At 43.7% G+C, this 20,419-nt stretch overlaps 1 protein-coding gene across 3 annotated transcripts in view; it reads right to left on the bottom strand.

Annotated features, from left to right (window-relative positions):
* LOC112248220 (disabled homolog 2-interacting protein-like) overlaps positions 1 to 20,419 on the bottom strand; it is a 111,650-nt gene that overhangs the window by 9,801 nt on the left and 81,430 nt on the right. For all 3 annotated transcript variants that reach the window (XM_024417067.2, XM_024417066.2, XM_024417068.2), the window contains 6 exons: positions 14,282 to 14,426; positions 12,783 to 12,927; positions 12,392 to 12,628; positions 9,776 to 9,977; positions 9,352 to 9,548; positions 5,260 to 6,163 (listed from right to left, as the gene is read on the bottom strand). In XM_024417067.2, the coding sequence (XP_024272835.1) occupies positions 5,260 to 6,163; positions 9,352 to 9,548; positions 9,776 to 9,977; positions 12,392 to 12,628; positions 12,783 to 12,927; positions 14,282 to 14,426 (1,830 nt within the window). The remainder of the gene's footprint in view (positions 1 to 5,259; positions 6,164 to 9,351; positions 9,549 to 9,775; positions 9,978 to 12,391; positions 12,629 to 12,782; positions 12,928 to 14,281; positions 14,427 to 20,419) is intronic.

Below are 20,419 nucleotides of genomic sequence, written 5' to 3'. Positions count from 1 at the left end.
CTTGCTGGCTACAGCACCACTGTATCACGTTCTGGCCCCTCTACCTCTGTCCCTTTTGCTCCTGCCACAAGTGGTGTTTATCTGCCCACATTTATTTCTGCATGCATGGATGTGCCTCAGGACCAAAAGGGCACAGCATGGAGGTGTCGCTGTGTTCTTTGCAAGATGAAGTACCCCATCTCATGCACCACATGCTTGGTGACTCTCTGCTTTACAGCAGAAAGAGACTGCTATGGCACCTGGCATCAGCAGCACAATATTGTGTAGAGGACTGAGGGTCTTCCAAATATTGAAAGTGTTATTTATTAAATGTATATATATTTTCTTCATGTTTTTTCTCAATTTCTTTTTTTTTTGGGGGGGTGTTAGAATACTAATTTGGTATTTTGTATACAGTTAATCCATTCAAAATGTACAACTTCACCATTTTGGCCACTTGGGTACATTTGGGCTACTTGTGTGTGACACCTGGGTGACTTCATGATAAATGTCATGTAGCACACTCATTTTGGAAGTTATCATTCTGACACTTTGCACAAGTACTGTTGCCCTCTTATGTGTTTCACTGAAATTGTCCCCATCATCCTATCTGAATGTTTGTTTTGTCTTGTTCATTTTAAAGATGATACAACAATTTTTTTTTTAAGTATGGTTTTTTCATTGTATTATCTAAACCAGATCTATTGTGTTATATTCTCCTACATTCAATTCACATTTACACAAACTTCAGAGTGTTTTCTTTCAAATAAAACCAAGAATATGCATATCCTTGGTTCTGGGCCTGAGCTACAGGCAGTTAGATTTGGGTATGTCTTCAGGTGGAAATTGAAAAAAGTAGGGGGGTAGCTGTAAGAGGAGCTTATCAAATCTAGTGTTACACGGTATACCAAAAATTCTGTACATTTTCGATACTAGAACATAACACACGGTTGGGTACTCCAATTTTTGTTACTTTCAATACTTCTGTCAAATGTGTCTCATGTCATATACGGATTGGGAGGATCGAGTCTGTCTAGTAATCTGTCTGAATCTTCTTAAGGGGAAAGTAGTTAGCCAGACTGCACTTGCGCATGCATTGGAAAGCTGCGGCGGTCATCCCCCTCTTCAAAGGGGGTGACACTCTAGACCCAAACTGTTATAGACCTACAGTGCCTTGTGAAAGTATTCGGCCCCCTTGAACTTTGCGACCTTTTGCCACATTTCAGGCTTCAAACATAAAGATATAAAACTGTATTTTTTTGTGAAGAATCAACAACAAGTGGGACACAATCATGAAGTGGAACGACATTTATTGGATATTTCAAACTTTTTTAACAAATCAAAACTGAAAAATTGGGCGTGCAAAATTATTCAGCCCCCTTAAGTTAATACTTTGTAGCGCCACCTTTTGCTGCGATTACAGCTGTAAGTCGCTTGGGGTATGTCTCTATCAGTTTTGCACATCGAGAAACTTAATTTTTTTTCCCATTCCTCCTTGCAAAACAGCTCGAGCTCAGTGAGGTTGGATGGAGAGCATTTGTGAACAGCAGTTTTCAGTTCTTACGTAATTACTCCGCTACTATCTATTACCTTACCTCCTCACACCATTTGCACACACTGTATATAGACTTTCTTTTTTTTCTTTTGTGTTATTGACTGTACACTTATTTATTCTATGTGTAACTCTGTGTTGTTGTTTGTGTCGCAATGCTTTGCTTTATCTTGGCCAGGTTGCAGTTTCAAATGAGAACTTGTTCTCAATTAGCCTACCTGGTTAAATAAAGTTGAATTTTTTATTTATTTTTTAAATGCATTCAACACAGCACAAGCGACACAGTCACTTCTGAAAATCAAGCAAGAAGATAGAGAAAATGCAGACAGCATGGCTTCTTCAAACGAAACATCAAACCAGCCTTCCTAGTTTATCAAATCAAATTGTCAAATGCGTCTAATACAACAGGTTAGATCTTATTGTGAAATGCTTACTGACAAGCCCTTAACCAACAATGAAGAGTTAAAAAAAGTAAAATCGAAATAAAATAAACTAAAGTAAAAAAGATAAAAAGTAACAACGAGGATATATACAGGGTACAGTTAGTCGAGGTAATTGAGGTAGTTTGTACATGTTGGTAGGGGTAAAGTGACTATGCTGCAGCAGTGTAAAAAAGGAGGTCAATGCAAATGGTCCGGGAAGCCATATGATTAAATGTTTAGCAGTCTTTTGGGTAGAAGCTGTTAACCTCTCTAGGGTAGGGGGCAGCATTCGGAATTTTGGATGAAAAGCATGACCAAATTAAACGGCCTGCTACTCGGGCCCAGAATATATGATATGCATATAACTGGTAGATTTGGATAGAAAAACTCTAAAGTTTCCAAAACTGTTAAAATAATGTCTGTGAGTATAACAGAACTGATTTAGCAGGCTGTCACACCCTGATCATAGTTTGCTTTGTATGTTTCTATGTTTTGGTTGGTCAGGGTGTGATCTGAGTGGGCATTCTATATTGGATGTCTTGTTTGTCTATTTCTGGCCTGATATGGTTCTCAATCAGAGGCAGGTGTTAGTCATTGTCTCTGATTGGGAACCATATTTAGGTAGCCTGGGTTTCACTGTGTTTGTGGGTGATTGTTCCTGTCTCTGTTTTGCACCAGATAGGACTGTTTTAGGTTTTCGCACGTTTGTTGTTTTGTTAGTTTATTCGTGTACAGTTTCTTTATTAAAGTACAATGAATAACAACCACGCTGCATTTTGGTCCGCCTCTACTTCACCTAAAGAAAACCGTTACACAGGCGAACACCTGAGAAAAATCCATTCAGGAAGTCGTTTTTTTTGTTAGTTTTGTAGTTTTCTATTCAATGCCATTACAGTATCCATTGACTTAGGACTCCATTTGCAGTTCCTATGCCTTCCACTAGATGTCATCAGTCTTTAGAAATTGTTTCAGGCTTGTATTCTTATAAATGAGGGAGTAAAACCAGTCTGAACGAGTGGACCCTAACGTGTCGCAGAGTTTTTTCAGGCGCATGTGCATTTCTTGTTTACCTTTCATATAGACAATGTTATTGTCCGGTTAAAATATTATAGATCATTTAAAAAAACAACCTGAGAAATTGAACATAAACATCGTTTGACATGTTTCTATGAACTTTACGGATACAATTTGGATTTTTTTTGTCTGATTGTTTTGACTGAGTTTGAGCCTGTGGATTACTGAAGAAAACGCACTAACAAAACAGAGGTTTTTGGATATAAAGAGACTTCATCGAACAAAAGGTACATTTATTGAGTAAATTAATGTCTTCTGATTGCCACCATATGAAGATCATCAAAGGTAAGGGATTAATTTTATCTATCTCTGAGTTTTGTAACGCTTCTGCTTGGCTGGTTACTGTTTGTAATAATTTGTCAACTGGGCTATGTTCTGGGATAGGTTGCTTTCGCCGAAAAGCATTTTATAAATATGACACTGTGGTTGGTTTAACAAGAAGTTCATCTTTAAACCTATGTAAAATATGTTTTGTTTTCTGAATTTTTATAATGAGCATGTCTGTAATTGAATTTGGCGCTCTGCAACCTCACTGGATGTTGGACAGATGTGACGCTAGCGTCCTAGAGAGGTTAAGGAGCCTTTTGGTCCTAGACTTGGCGGTCCGGTACCGCTTGCCGTGCGATAGCAGAGAACAGTCTATGACTTGGGTGTCTGGAGTCTTTGACAATTTTTAGGGCCTTCTTCTGACACCGCCTGGTATAGAGGCCTGCATGGCAGGAGGCTTGGCCCCAGTGATGTAGTGGGCCGGACGCACTAACCTCAGATGGCAAGCAGTTGCCATACCAAGCGGTGATGCAACCAATCAGGATGCTCTCGATGGTGCAGCTGTAGAACTTTTTGAGGATCTGAGGACCCATGCCAAATCTTTTCAGTCTCCTGAGGGGGAGTAGGCGTTATCATGCCCTCTTCATGACTGTCTTGGTGTGTTTAGATGATGATAGCTTGATAGTGATGTGGACACCAAGGAACTTGAAGTTCTCGACCCGCTCCACTACAGCACCGTTAATGTGAATGGGGGCGTAATCGCCCCTCCTTTTCCTGTAGTCCACGATCAGCTCCTTTATCTTGCTCACTTTGAGGAAGAGGTTGTAGTCCTAGCACCACCCTGACAGCTCTCTGACCTCCTCTCATCAATGTCGGCGATCAGGCCTACCACCGTTGTGTCATCGGCAAACTTGGGTGTTTGAGTCGTGCAAGGCCACGCAGTCATGGGTGAATAGGGAGTACAGGAGGGGACTAAGCACATACCCCTGAAGTGCCCCCGTGTTGAGGATCAGCGTGGCAGATGTGTTGTTGAAGGTGATGCACCGATATGACATTTTTGGCCGACACCAATATCTGATATTTTCCTTGCCCCAAAACAAACCTGGTACTGATTACCAATATTATGCACTAGAATTCCTTTTAAGCATTCTAGTACAGTTAAATAGTTAACACACACACATGGACGAAGCGTTCAAAGGCACTGCATCTCAGTGCAAGAGGCGTCACAAGAGGCAGTCCCTGGTTCGAATCCAGGCTGTATCACATCCGGCCGTGATTGGGAGTCCCATAGGGCGGCGCACAATTGGCCCAGTGTCGTCAGGGCCGTCATTGTAAATAAGAATTTGTTCTTAACTGACTTGCCTAGTTAAATAAAAGTTTAATAAATAAATACCTCCACTCCCGCACCTTGTTTACAAAAAACTGGCTTCAGAAGCAAATTATGGGAATATGAGGGCCAGAACACCTAAACTACTAAGAAAAAGGTGTTGCGAAGCAGTGCAAGGGAGTTTGCATTGTAACATTGTCGTTATTCTACTAAATTTGAATGATTTTTGACTGACAATGACATGAACATACAGGTTAAAGAAGGATTTTAAAACCTTGAGACAATTGTGACATGGATTGTGTATGTGTGCCATTCAGAAGGTGAATTGGCAAGACAAAATATTGAAGTGCCTTTGAACAGGGTTTTATTTTATTTTATTTTACTAGGCAAGTCAGTTAAGAACAAATTCTTATTTTCAATGATGGCCTAGGAACAGTGGGTTAACTGCCTGTTCAAGAGCAGAACAACAGATTTTGTACCTTGTTAGCTTGGGAATTTGAACTTGCAACCTTTCGATTACTAGCCCAATGCTCTAACCACTAGGCTACCCTGCCGCCCCAGGGTATGGTAATTGTGTCAAGAACTAAATGCTAAATGCCCACAGTGAGACCCCCCCTGATGTTACATGCTCTACTCACTTTGTGCATGGTGCGCTGCTTTGTTTCAGGACTGTCCCCTTTAGACGAAGACGACTGCTGTCTCAGACGGTTGCCGCCACTGGGCCCCCAGTCGGGGGATGATGACATCATGCTGCCACTGGAGGGCCGCGGACCGGGGTAGGCTGTCTGGAGCATGTTGGGTGGTGTCCTGCCCCTGGTGACGGGCGGAGGGGGCTGGTCTATCCTGCGCTGAGGGCCGGCGCTGTTCTGCCGCGGCACGTTGGGCTGGTGCTCCCCGAGTGACAGCTGGCGGCGGGTGGTAAACTCACTGCTGCTGCCTCCTCCACTACTGACGGCCACCCCCTGGGTGAGGAAGACCCCCGGATGCTTGGGGGTGTCCTCTGTGTTGTTGCCCTGAGAGCTGACGGAGCTGTGGCCATCGGACCCCGAGTCAGCCAGGGGACCCCGCGGGGACACGCTCATGGTCATCCCCGTGGCCATCTGGTAAACAGGGTTCTGGAAGGAGAGCGGGGCCAGGAGCTGGGTGGGCCTCCCTGGGGTGCTGCTCTCTGTGCTGGGGGTGGTAGGGGTCTGACCTGTCCTCCTTAGAGTGGGCCCGGGGCCGGGGGTGGGGATGATGCCCTGTGGGGTGCGGGCGGCCCAACCCCCAGGCCCAGGGGTGACGGGGGACTGGTTGTCGTTGAAGAGCATGTCGCTGGGGGAGCCAGGGCTGGGGCCAGGGGTACTCTCCAGGCTGCGGCTGTCCTGCAGGTCCACCATGGACAGACTCTTGCTGCTGTTGGGGAGCTGCACCTCAGCCTCGTTGGCCTCCGAGTAGCTGGAGCTTCTGGCTGGAGACTGTTGGATGCCAGAGTTCCTCGTCACAAAGAATATATCCTTGTTCTCTGGGGTTGGCGACGGCAGCCTCGTAAAATCCACCAACCTGCACCAAGACAACGGCATCAAATGAGAGAAATGTTGTTTTAGACCAGAGACACTGTAAAGATAATATCCTTGTGGTTTTCAAAGGACTGTTAAAATAACGTATGAATTGTAAAATCAACATCTATTAAAAGGCCCAGTGAAGTCAAAATTCTGTTTTCCAGTGTTTTATATCATATGTGACTCATTTCAGGAAGCTAGACAAATGTCGCGCACCACTACTTCACAGGAGAGGCATTTGAACGTAAACATTTGAAAAAATCTAAGTGCGTTTTTTTGCACGTTCTGGAACGTGAACTTTCATGTACCTTAATAACACCATATGTGCCATCTGTAAATACGAATGCAATTGTTAAATTACAAGTCAAGTCAGTTTATTTTTTATTTAACTAGGCAAGTCAGAACAAATTCTTATTTACAATGACGGCCTACCCCGGCCAAACCCGGACGATGCTGGGCCAATTGTGCGCCGCCCTATGGGACTTCCAATCCCGGCCGGTTGTGATACAGCCTGGAATCGAACCATGGTCTGTAGTGACACCTCTAGCACTGAGATGCAGTGCCTTAGACCGCTGTGCCAGACAGGAACCTTCCCACTAGCCATGATTGGCTGAGATAATGGATAGGCTGGACATGCCAAGAGATAAGTTCGGATTGGTCTGCCATGTAGCACGCTTCTGTCTATAACAGGGGTGGGCAATTCCAGTCCTCGAGGGCCTGATTGGTGTCACAGTTTTGCCCCAGCTAACACACCTGACTCCAATAATCACCTAACCATGCTCTTCAGTTTAGAATGTATGGGAGAAATTATGTACATATATGGAGGAACATAAATACTGTAACACAAGAGAGAGATACACTTATAGAGTGCATTTGCCATTCTGGTAAAATACATTGTCTATTGTATAGGAGAGGAGAACAGAGGAGGCCATAGATGTATAGTCTGCTGATCTTAGACAACCACATGAAGAGAAGGCGACACATAGGCGCCTAGGACAGCTGGACATACAAAGGTCAGAGGGATATACAAAGGAGGGGGTCAGCCAAATGACCAACTGATGGATTATAGACATAGCTCACATATTTTTAGGACATGGAGATGCTGAAGGAATGACAGAGGAGACACATAGTCTGCTGATCCGAGATAAAGACACACATTGAGCTAAGTGCAGGGACAAAGCAAGCCTATAGCATAGAGGAATGTATAGTATTTTTAGTATAGCTGGACACGCTAAAAACAGAGGAGACACATAGTCTGCTGACCCTAGATAACACACAAACAGGAGAACGCATTAAGCTGAGTGCAGGGAAAAAGCAAGGGTCTTGTCATCATTATAATCTGACGGAAAGCAGATATGGGCGTTATTGGGCTGAACAAGCAGGATGCACGGATTGGGATGTAACTTCATTTGCATGTGGGATGGACTCATATGTTGTATGTGTATAAATCAGAGCGAGTGCTCTGCAAAAGTGTGTGTGTTCCGCGGACCACTCCGGCTTGCGATACTTTTTTTATATTAAAAGCCTATTGATTTCACAAAGTTCTTGAAAGCGTCGTATTTGAACCGATTTGCCACGACAAATGCAATTTCATTAATCAGCTATGTTTGCTAGGGATGGAGAAAAAGTGTGACACCAATTAGGTGCTCGGGGACTAGAGTTGCCCACCCCTGGTCTATAACATGAGCTGCTCAGTATGTGGCGGTAATCCTTTCTAATAAGGCTTTTTTTTTTAAATATATCACGAAGAACTGCAAAAAACACCTGTCTCTGGATTACATCCTCAAACTAAGTGCAACCATGGCATCCGAGAAAGAGAGGGAGAAGCATTCATCCATGTATACGGGTAAGAGAGTCTAGCTAGCTACATTTTCAGATATTATACGGTTCACATTTTTTCAGAAAGTAATTTTCGTTGCAAGTTAAACTGTACTGTTAGCTAGATAGCTAACGTTTGCTCGCTAGCTAGATAATATTATTCGTATCTCAGAGCCATTTGTATTGCTAGTTAGAGCCTGATGTTAGCTAGCTAGCTAACATTGAACCTAGTTGGTTAGCTTTAGCTAACTGTATATTCATGCAGGGTAGTAACGTTATGAGGTAATAACATTATGAGCTAGCTACATGTCACACTCACAACCGTAAGCTAACTTAACGTTAGCTAGCTAGTTAAAAAACTAGAACTAAAACATTGTTTAGAAAGTTGCTTTTAGTTGCCTGGTTCGCCAAAATGACATAGTGAATTATTTTAAAAACGTATCGGTTTATTGGTGTTAAAATACACCAGTTATGCTATTTTGGACTACCAGGCTGCCGATGTCTATGCAGCCTGTCGTTTTTGTGTTTATACTTTTTCATAACGACAAGTTTGATGTCAGATGACAATGGAATGTTCATGATGTCACTATGACAACTGTATACAGACATGTTGATAGACGTAGTATAAACCAGCTTTTATTCTTGAAATCTTTGGTTGTTTAGCACACTACCGTACTACCCATACTGTTTAGAATATTGCCTCCTTAAAGAGATGGTTGGGCTAAGGCTTAAGAGGGTGTGAACTATGCTGAATGGGTGTAGACAAAGAAGAGCTCTCCAGTAGGTGTACAAAAATATTCAAGGGCCATTTTCTCAAAAGTGGGGTTACAAGTTTATTAACTTTCAAAGCAGAATTACTTTCCCATTATTCCTCCATTTCTAGCCCTGAGTCTCTGCTTTTATCGAATGTAAAAAAAAACATTTCTAAATTTGCTACATGAGACCAAATCGAGCCGGCTGGTCACATATGAACAACAGCTCATGAAACCGACACTGTAAAAGTGTTAAAATTTGTATCATGGGCGAGAGTTGTCTAAATTTGTTAATAGACTAATAACAAAAAGTGTTCCAAACCACTCTGCCAATAACAGCTAGTTTTCGGTTTACTCCTTCCCACTACCAGTTCACACAAAATTCTTGCTTGAGAAAGAGTTTTTTGCCCATTTGAATGGACACGTTTTACAGTAAGGTACTTAATTGTTACCCAGAAATTACTTGATAGCAATATAAAAACAACTGCATTGGGCCTGTAAGTTAAATGTTGAAATGCTGATCATGTAAACTCCCACATAGATCTCCAGATCTCTGCAGATTGTGTGTCATACGAAGCATAAATAACACTTTCTCATTAGAATTCTGTGGTCCCCTTACCCAGAGAGCTCGCTGTCCACGACTATCTTGTGAAGAGGTAGGCCGGTGGAGAGGCTGCAGCTTGCCAATGGGAGGGGGAGGGGAGGAGAGCCCATGCCATCTGTGGGGGTGGACACCTGGACCCCAGATGGGTTGGTCAGCGCAGAGTTCACGTCCCGCAGTATACGGGCCAGGGGACCCAGCTTAGAGGCTGTGCTCTGCAGGAGACAAAATAATAATGTACACTGATATCTCCCATGCATATGTCTCATGCAATTCCTATGAACTAATTATTTTGTATATTATCATTTTCACATATAAAATCGGTATGTCCATTTTTGTCAAGCCATAGGAAAGGACTAGTATCCGGTAGCTTGGTTACTGAAAGTAGTGAGAATGTGACATTGGAGAGTAAATCCCAGTAGTGTGGCGTAAATCCTTGTACCTGATCCAGCTGAGAGACGTCCTCGGCCAGCAGGGAATGCAGGGATGAGAGCTCGCGGCCCAGGTCGATGTAACCCTCGAACCCTGCCGTGTTGGAGATGGTCTCTGGGTTGGAGATCTCCAGCAGGAAGCGCTGCATGTTGGTCCATTCGTGCTCCAGGAAGTGGTTCATAAAGGACATGTACTCCTCCTTGTTACCAAACCTGGACAGATAAAGAAACAAAAACAGAAGGAATGATGCGGTTTCCAACAGACAAACATACACATATACAAACATGCACATTTTATGGATGTGCACTAGTGGTGTGCGGGTCACCCGCAATTGCTAATGACCCACCTGCAACCGCTCAATTAAACTCAGCAAAAAAAGAAATGTCCATTTTTCAGGACCTTGTTTTTCAAAGATAATTCATAAAAATCCAAATAACTTCACAGATCTTTATTGTAAAGGGTTTAAACACTGTTTCCCATGCTTGTTCAATGAACCATAAACAATTAATGAACATGCACCTGTGGAATGGTTGTTAAGACACTAACAGCTTAAGGTCACAGTTATGAAAACTTAGGACACTGAAGAGGCCTTATTACTGACTCTGAAAAACACCAAAAGAAAGATGCCCAAGGTCCCTGCTCATCCACGTGAATGTGCCTTAGGCATGCTGCAAGGAGGCATGAGGACTGCAGATGTGGCCAGGGCAATAAATTACAATGTCCGTACTGTGAGACGCCTAAGACAGCGCAACAGAAAGACAGGACGGACAGCTGATCATCCTCGCAGTGGCAGACCACGTGTAACAACACCTGCACAGGATCGGTACATCCGAACATCACACCTGCGGGACAGGTACGGCAACAACAACTGCCCGAGTTACACCAGGAACTCACAATCCCTCCATCAGTGCTCAGACTGTCCGCAATAGGCTGAGAGAGGCTGGACTGAGGGCTTGTAGGCTTGTTGTAAGGCAGGTCCTCAGACCTGTGCACAAATCCACCGTTGCAGGACCAGACAGGACTGGCAAAAAGTGCTCTTCACTGACGAGTCGCGGTTTTGTCTCACCAGGGAGGGCTGATGGTCGGATTCGCTTTTATCGTCGAAGGAATGAACATTACACCAAGGTCTGTACTCTGGAGCAGGATCAATTTAGAAGTGGAGGGTCCGTCATGGTCTGGGGCGGTGTGTCACAGCATCATCGGACTGAGCTTGTTTTCATTGCAGACAATCTCAACGCTGTGCATTACCGGGAAGACAACCTCCTCCCTCATGTGGTACCCTTCCTGCAGGCTCATCCTGACATGACCCTCCAGCATGACAATGCCACCAGCCATACTGCTCGTTCTGTGCGTGATTTCCTGCAAGACAGGAATGTCAGTGTTCTGCCATGGCCAGCAAAGAGCCCCGTTCTCAATCCCATTGAGCACATCTGGGACCTGTTGGATCCGAGGGTGAGGGCTAGGGCCATTCACCCCAGAAATGTCCGGGAACTTGCAGGTGCCTTGGTGGAAGAGTGGGGTAACATCTCACAGCAAGAACTGGCAAATCTGGTGCAGTCCATGAGGAGGAGATGCACTGCAGTACTTAATGCAGCTGGTGGCCACACCAGATACTGACCCCCCTTTGTTCAGGGACACATTATTCCATTTATGTAGTCACATGTCTGTGGAACTTGTTCAGTTTATGTCTCAGTTGTTGAATCTTGTTATGTTCATACAAATATTTACACATGATAAGTTTGCTGAAAATAAATGCAGTTGACAGTGAGAGGACGTTTCTTTTTTTGCTGAGTTCATATGTGATAAAGTGAAAATATGAGGCCCCTAAACAGCTAATATAGAAAATGCACCATAGGCTACCGTCGGAGACGGCAAAACAATTTTTTGACAGGGGTTGCAGGATTTGTTGCGCCTGATTTAGATATGTTTCTGCTTATAATTTCTGCTTATAATTTGTTATTAAGTCAATTTGTCTATAATTAGATACAAGCATCATTTCCTCTGTCAGAGAATCTGCTCTTCTGTAATATTATTACAGCTATGTGAAAGGTTATAGACCTACAGTCAGTGTCCAGATTTCAGTTTCCATTTAACCCATCTGAACAGTAGGCTTCAGTTCCCTTGACTTGTCATAGGCCTATTTGAAGTCCCCAACTTGGCACGATCAAATTTGTATAGCGTCTCACAATCATCACACCAAATCTTTCCCAAACATTCCTTTTCTGGCCCTCCCTTCTCTTTATTTTCAACTCTCCATTCACAGCTTTTCTCTTATTGAATTAAACTCTGACATTGTCCTTTTTGCCTCCGTGGATCGACAATAACTAAGGCTCTTTGGAGAGCGTACAGTTAGGCCCTAAAGTTTAGGCGTACTCACTAATTCCAGATAGCATTAAAAGTTGAAAGAAAAACATCAATGTAGCCTATAGATATAAATTTCACAAGAATGATACATTTATGCATTTTTTAAGGTATTGTTTTCTCTTTATTCAACCTGCCCGCACCCACCCGCTCTTCACCCACACACTATTTAAACCAGCCTGCCCTGCAGACATAACCGCGGGGACTGTGGGTTATAAGTCAACCCGTGCATCATTAACACACTAGTACACACACCCACACTTACTTGGTGAAGTTGGCGAGGTTCTGCGTGACCTTGGCGATGAGCGTGAGGGTGCGAGCGGTGCGGTCGTCGGGATACTCCTGCATCAGGTTGAAAAGTGACGGGGACATAACGGCTGGACACAGGAAGCGCAGGAACAGAGAGGCACTGATCAGACGCTCGCTGATGTCCGGCCGGCCCCGACTGCTGCACTGCTGCCTCCACGAGGCAAACACCTCCTTCAGTTCCCGCGGGAAAACACTGCATGGAAACATTGACAGGTACATTCATTTTTTACGTAATTTGCACAATTCAAGCTTTCATTGGATGATGGTGAAAGCTCGGTAATAGAATATGAGGGCTAATGCTAGCTACTTCTATTGGCAGTGAGGGGGAGGGATGTGTGTTTATTTACCGGTAGGAGTCGATGATCTTGCAGAAGGCCAGCTCACAGCACATTTTCAGGTTGCTCTGGTTCTCAGGGAGGTCTCCTGAGGAACACTTCCCTGGGTCCACCTCGCAGTTCTCGTCTGACTCGTACAGGGCTTTGATGAACTCTCCTGGGAGAGGGAGGGAGATCAGCACATAGGCCTGACCACAATCTCCATTACAGTACATATAGGCCTACAGTTATGAAGTGATTTTAGAGGCAAAATAAATTAAATTCAGATTAAATTTTGGCACTAAAATCGTACAGTTCTGCTAGTTGGCACACGCTAATGCACACTGATAGAAAACCCACTAATTGTACTAGGTAAGGAAACTGCTGCTGTTATTTGCTATAACTGTTTATGGACTATTGGATTATTATAATGTGGTGTGTTAAATAGCCTGTGGCGCATGACAAAACATGGTAAAAAACAATACTGTTCCCTTTGTTGAATTGAGTCCACGGACATCAGATGACAGATTCAAATCTCTACCCCGCAGCTAGATTGATGAATCATTTTCTCACTGATTGTCTTTCACCAAAGTTTTACATCGCTAGACAGCTAGCGAAAGAGCCCCAAGTTCTGACATTATTATTTTATTCCCTTTTCATTATCTTTGGTGACATACTTTTAATAAGAGTGCCAGTCAACCATCAAGGACAGACCAACGCTCTGAATCATTCAACATGGCTTCAAACAAAGCAGTGGTGAAAAGTACTTAAGCAAAAATATTTTAAAGTACTACTTAAGTAGTTGTTTGGGGTATCTGTACTTTACTATTTCTATATTTGACAACTTTTACTTCACATTCCTAAAGAAAATAATGTACTTTTTTACATTTCCCCTGAAACCTAAAAGTACACGTTACATTTTGAATGCTTGGCAGGACAGACAAAAGTCCAATTCACACACTTATCAAGAGAACAACCCTGGTCATCTCTACTGCATCTGATCTGGCGGACTCACTAAACACAAATGCTTCATTTGTAAATTATGTCTGTGTTGTAGGCTATCCATAAATTTAAAAAACAAGAAAATTGTGCCGTCTGGTTTAAAATAATATACTTATAATACTTAAGTATATTTTAGCAAATACATTTACTTTTGATACTTAAGTGTATTTAAAAGGAAATACTTTTAGACTTTTTTGCTGGGTGACTTCCACATTTGCTTGAGTCGTTTTCTATTAAGGTATCTTTATTTTTACTGGATACTTTTTCCACCACTGAAACAGTCACGTTCCAGAAAAACAATGAATAATTGATCTGAAGAGTCACTTAAAAATGTACTGTGTGTGGAGAGTACAGGGAGTTTTTCTGAAGGCCAGATACTAGCCAGAAGTATACTTAATACTTAATGATACTTAATGAACAACACACAGGCCTATTCCATGTGTTCATGGCTCCTCTTCTATCTTAAAATACTTTTGCTCTCTGCTGTAATAGTAGCACTGTCCCCTTTAGAGTGTCTGGATGTCACCTACCTAGTGCGTCCTGCAGGTACTTCTGCCCCACCAGTTTAAGGTACTCCTCAATGGCTTTGGTGGCCAGTGTGTTCTCCCTGAAGATCAGGTGCTCGTTCTCACCACAGCGATCCACTTCTGACATCATCAGGTCAGTCAGGAAGTCCTGAAAGCAAAATAGAACTGTGAGGCCTTGTTCCAATACTTTGAAAATAAATCTCCCCCTTCCTTCCTTCCTAGTAGTGATCTCATCCCATTGGCTAGGTAGGCTAACAGCAAGGTTTCCACAACATACTGTAGCTTTCACCAATCCTATCATGTCACCATAATTCTCCGAAGGGAGGGAGGGAGGAGGAAGGAAGCATGCCTTTAAGTATTGGAAGGTGTCCCCTCGCCCCATATTGTACCAAGATGGCATAGCAGTTCAGACGTCTTTTGTCCTCGTCTTGTCGTGTCCTGTATATATATATATATTTACAACTTTTTTCACATACATTTAATTTTTATTTTCCATCAACTCATCTTCAAAACACTCTCCTGAACCCGCCTCACCAATTTATATTTATAAAAAAGTATTATTTACCTCAAATCTGTAATCCTCCAAGAAGCTAGCCAGAAACTCCAAGAAGCTAGTCAGAAACTAGCCAGAAGCTAGCCCAGAAGCTAATCCAGAAGCTAATCCAGAAGCTAGTTCAGAAGCTAGTTAGCTTCTTTACTGGCAAATCGTTAGTATTCAGCTAACCACGGTTTGTGGTCATCAGCTATCCTTTAGCTCGAAAATCTATCGCCAGTTTTGTACGGCGCAGCGCGGCTCGGAACGGAACATACCGGACCAATTGTTCTCTCCATGTCCCTGGATTTCAACTGCTCTCTGGACATTCATACCCGTATCTCACAGCTAGCCAGCTGCTATCGGCTTTCGTCGATTCCGGAGCAAACATCAATTATTCCGGAGCTAGTCAGCTCCGTCAATCACTCCTGAGTTCCATCAATCACTCCTGGGCTGCAGTCACCTATCCGGACCCGTTTTACTGCCTACGCGGAGCCCCACCGGGCCTTCACAATTGGACTGCCGACGTTATCTACCCGAAGGAGATCCGGCTGGCTCCTCCGTCGCGACGTTACCTGAATGCCCATCTGCGGCCTGCTAACCGTTAGCTGTCTTACCGGCTGCTATCTGAATAGACAATCGGACAATTTATTTATTTGTATTATTATTATGTTGTTTTCTTCTTGGGCCTCTATAACTATATCTATTGTTTTTATTTTTGTTGTTGTTGTGTGATTTGGATTAATCCCCTCTACCACACGGAACCCCACTAATCTACTGACGGAACGCAAGAGGTGGCTAACAACAGACCTCCATCCTATGCTAGCTTGCTACCGATGGCCTGGCTAGCTGTCTAAATCGCCGTGACCCCCAACCAACCTCTCCACTCATTGGACCCTTTTGATCACTCGACTAAGCATGCCTCTCCTTAATGTCAATATGCCTTGTCCATTGCTGTTCTGGTTAGTGTTTATTGGCTTATTTCACTGTAGAGCCTCTAGTCCTGCTCACTATACCTTATCCAACCTATTAGTTCCACCACCCACACATGCAATGACATCTCCTGGTTTCAATGATGTTTCTAGAGACAATATCTCTCTCTTCATCACTCAATACCTAGGTTTACCTCCACTGTATTCACATCCTACCATACCTTTGTCTGTACATTATACCTTGATGCTATTTTATCGCCCCCAGAAACCTCCTTTTACTCTCTGTTCCAGACGTTCTAGACGACCAATTCTTATTGCTTTTAGCCGCACCCTTATTCTACTTCTCCTATGTTCCTCTGGCGATGTAGAGGTGAATCCAGGCCCTGCAGTGCCTAGCTCCACTCCTATTCCCCAGGCGCTCTCTTTTGACGACTTCTGTAACCGTAATAGCCTTGGTTTCATGCATGTTAACATTAGAAGCCTCCTCCCTAAGTTTGTTCTATTCACTGCTTTAGCACACTCTGCCAACTCGGATGTTCTAGCTGTGTCTGAATCCTGGCTTAGGAAGACCACCAAAAATTCAGAAATTTTAATTCCAAACTACAACATTTTCAGACAAGATAGAACTAGGGGGCGGTGTTGCAATCTACTGCAAAGATAGCCTGCAGAGTTCTGTCCTACTATCCAGGTCTGTACCCAAACAATTTGAACTTCTACTTTTAAAAATCCACCTCTCTAAAAACAAGTCTCTCACCGTTGCCGCCTGCTATAGACCACCCTCTGCCCCCAGCTGTGCTCTGGACACCATATGTGAACTGATTGCCCCCCATCTATCTTCAGAGCTCGTGCTGCTAGGCGACCTAAACTGGAACATGCTTAACACCCCAGCCATCCTACAATCTAAACTTGATGCCCTCAATCTCACACAAATTATCAATGAACCTACCAGGTACTTCCCCAAAGCCTTAAACACGGGCACCCTCATAGATATCATCCTAACCAACTTCCCCTCTAAATACACCTCTGCTGTCTTCAACCAAGATCTCAGCGATCACTGCCTCATTGCCTGCATCCGTAATGGGTCAGCGGTCAAACGACCTCCACTCATCACTGTAAAACGCTCCCTGAAACACTTCAGCGAGCAGGCCTTTCTAATCGACCTGGCCGGGGTATCCTGGAAGGATATTGATCTCATCAGGTCAGTAGAGGATGCCTGGATATTTTTTTTAAATGCCTTCCTAACCATCTTAAATAAACATGCCCCATTCAAGAAATTTAGAACCAGGAACAGATATAGTCCTTGGTTCTCCCCAGACCTGACTGCCCTTAACCAACACAAAAACATCCTATGGCGTTCTGCATTAGCATCGAACAGCCCCCGTGATATGCAGCTGTTCTGGGAAGCTAGAAACCATTATACACAGGCAGTTAGAAAAGCCAAGGCTAGCTTTTTCAAGCAGAAATTTGCTTCCTGCAACACTAACTCAAAAAAGTTCTGGGACACTGTAAAGTCCATGGAGAATAAGAACACCTCCTCCCAGCTGCCCACTGTACTGAAGATAGGAAACACTGTCACCACTGATAAATCCACCATAATTGAGAATTTCAATAAGCATTTTTCTACGGCTGGCCATGCTTTCCACCTGGCTACTCCTACCCCGGTCAACAGCACTGCACCCCCAACAGCAACTCGCCCAAGCCTTCCCCATTTCTCCTTCTCCCAAATCCATTCAGCTGATGTTCTGAAAGAGCTGCAAAATCTGGACCCTACAAATCAGCCGGGCTAGACAATCTGGACCCTTTCTTTCTAAAATTATCTGCCGAAATTGTTGCCACCCCTATTACTAGCCTGTTCAACCTCTCTTTCGTGTCGTCTGAGATTCCCAAAGATTGGAAAGCAGCTGCGGTCATCCCCCTCTTCAAAGGGGGGGACACTCTTGACCCAAACTGCTACAAACCTATATCTATCCTACCATGCCTTTCTAAGGTCTTTGAAAGCCAAGTCAACAAACAGATTACCGACCATTTCGAATCTCACCATACCTTCTCTGCTATGCAATCTGGTTTCAGAGCTGGTCATGGGTGCACCTCAGCCACGCTCAAGGTCCTAAACGATATCTTAACCGCCATCGATAAGAAACATTACTGTGCAGCCGTATTCATTGATCTGGCCAAGGCTTTCGACTCTGTCAATCACCACATCCTCATCGGCAGACTCGACAGCCTTGGTTTCTCAAATGATTGCCTCGCCTGGTTCACCAACTACTTCTCTGATAGAGTTCAGTGTGTCAAATCGGAGGGTCTGCTGTCCGGACCTCTGGCAGTCTCTATGGGGGTGCCACAGGGTTCAATTCTTGGACCGACTCTCTTCTCTGTATACATCAATGAGGTCGCTCTTGCTGCTGGTGGGTCTCTGATCCACCTCTACGCAGACGACACCTTTCTGTATACTTCCGGCCCTTCTTTGGACACTGTGTTAACAACCCTCCAGGCAAGCTTCAATGCCATACAACTCTCCTTCCGTGGCCTCCAATTGCTCTTAAATACAAGTAAAACTAAATGCATGCTCTTCAACCGATCGCTACCTGCACCTACCCGCCTGTCCAACATCACTACTCTGGACGGCTCTGACTTAGAATACGTGGACAACTACAAATACTTAGGTGTCTGGTTAGACTGTAAACTCTCCTTCCAGACCCATATCAAACATCTCCAATCCAAAGTTAAATCTAGAATTGGCTTCCTATTTCGCAACAAAGCATCCTTCACTCATGCTGCCAAACATACCCTTGTAAAACTGACCATCCTACCAATCCTCGACTTTGGCGATGTCATTTACAAAATAGCCTCCAATACCCTACTCAACAAATTGGATGCAGTCTATCACAGTGCAATCCGTTTTGTCACCAAAGCCCCATATACTACCCACCATTGCGACCTGCACGCTCTCGTTGGCTGGCCCTCGCTTCATACTCATCGCCAAACCCACTGGCTCCATGTCATCTACAAGACCCTGCTAGGTAAAGTCCCCCCTTATCTCAGCTCGCTGGTCACCATAGCATCTCCCACCTGTAGCACACGCTCCAGCAGGTATATCTCTCTAGTCACCCCCAAAACCAATTCTTTCTTTGGCCGCCTCTCCTTCCAGTTCTCTGCTGCCAATGACTGGAACGAACTACAAAAATCTCTGAAACTGGAAACACTTATCTCCCTCACTAGCTTTAAGCACCAACTGTCAGAGCAGCTCACAGATTACTGCACCTGTACATAGCCCACCTATAATTTAGCCCAAACAACTACCTCTTTCCCAACTGTATTTAATTAATTAATTTATTTTGCTCCTTTGCACCCCATTATTTTTATTTCTACTTTGCACATTCTTCCATTACAAAACTACCATTCCAGTGTTTTACTTGCTATATTGTATTTACTTTGCCACCATGGCCTTTTTTGCCTTTACCTCCCTTCTCACCTCATTTGCTCACATTGTATATAGACTTGTTTATACTGTATTATTGACTGTATGTTTGTTTTACTCCATGTGTAACTCTGTGTCGTTGTATCTGTCGAACTGCTTTGCTTTATCTTGGCCAGGTCGCAATTGTAAATGAGAACTTGTTCTCAACTTGCCTACCTGGTTAAATAAAGGTGAAATAAAAAATAAAATAATATATTCACCGCCAAGAACATACAAATACAACTGGTAATAAGGTGAGTGAATGGGCACCGTTTGGGAAAAAAACTGGTTGAATCAACATCGTTTCCATATAATTTCAACCCAAAAAATACATGTGGTGATGTTGAATCAACATGGAAAACTGATTGGATTTGAAAAAGTCACCAACGTAAGGGGATTTCATATGTTCTTTCACCAAACGTTTAACCTAAATCCAATGACATGGTGACATGTTCTGTTGAATTCACGTTAGTTGACAACTCAACCAAATGTAAATCAAAACTAGACGTTGAACTGACGTCTGTGCCCAGTGGGCAGGCAGAGGCTGATCAGAGCTGTATCATGGAACCAGGCAACCAGCCTGGTTCTGGGAACAGATCTAGATAGTGTGTATTGCAAGGAAATGAGCCTATCAATGTGATCTGAAATGCAGCGCTTGAACAGTCTCTACATAAATAAATAAGTGTACTGCTGCACAGCCTAAGCCTGATTGATACTGAGAGCAGTGAGTTTGGACAGAGAGAGAAAGAGAGAGACAGGCAGCTCAGACAAGTGACTCTTCCTCTCTTATCGATTCTGTGCTATTGGATCAAGTGGTTAGCCCCTCCTTTCCTTCCCCCCGCCCACACATACAGTCGTTCTCAGGCGGTGTCCTTCTTAACCAGTCACACTCCCTCTTTATGAGCTCCTGTAATCTGCTTTGGTTGACAGCAGTCATTTCTATGGAAGGCATGGTGATAGGCTAGCTAGGCTATGCATGCTAATGGGGCATCAAAGGGAACATGCTATCATAATCCCAAAGACTGTACCAGAGAGAGAGAGGTAGACATTTCAGCTACTGTATGCACAGTATTTACTGTATCAGTCAAATGTAGGCACACTACTTTACAAGCATTTCGCTACACTCGCAATAACATCTGCTAACCATGTGTATGTGACCAATAAAAATGTGATTTGATTTGAGCTGGCCCGGGCCGGCACGGTTACACATCCACCATAGT

This window comes from Oncorhynchus tshawytscha, linkage group LG04 (genome assembly GCF_018296145.1).
Source record: "Oncorhynchus tshawytscha isolate Ot180627B linkage group LG04, Otsh_v2.0, whole genome shotgun sequence".
Classification (NCBI taxonomy): Eukaryota; Metazoa; Chordata; class Actinopteri; order Salmoniformes; family Salmonidae; genus Oncorhynchus; species Oncorhynchus tshawytscha.
This window is presented reverse-complemented; position numbering and strand designations above follow the sequence as displayed.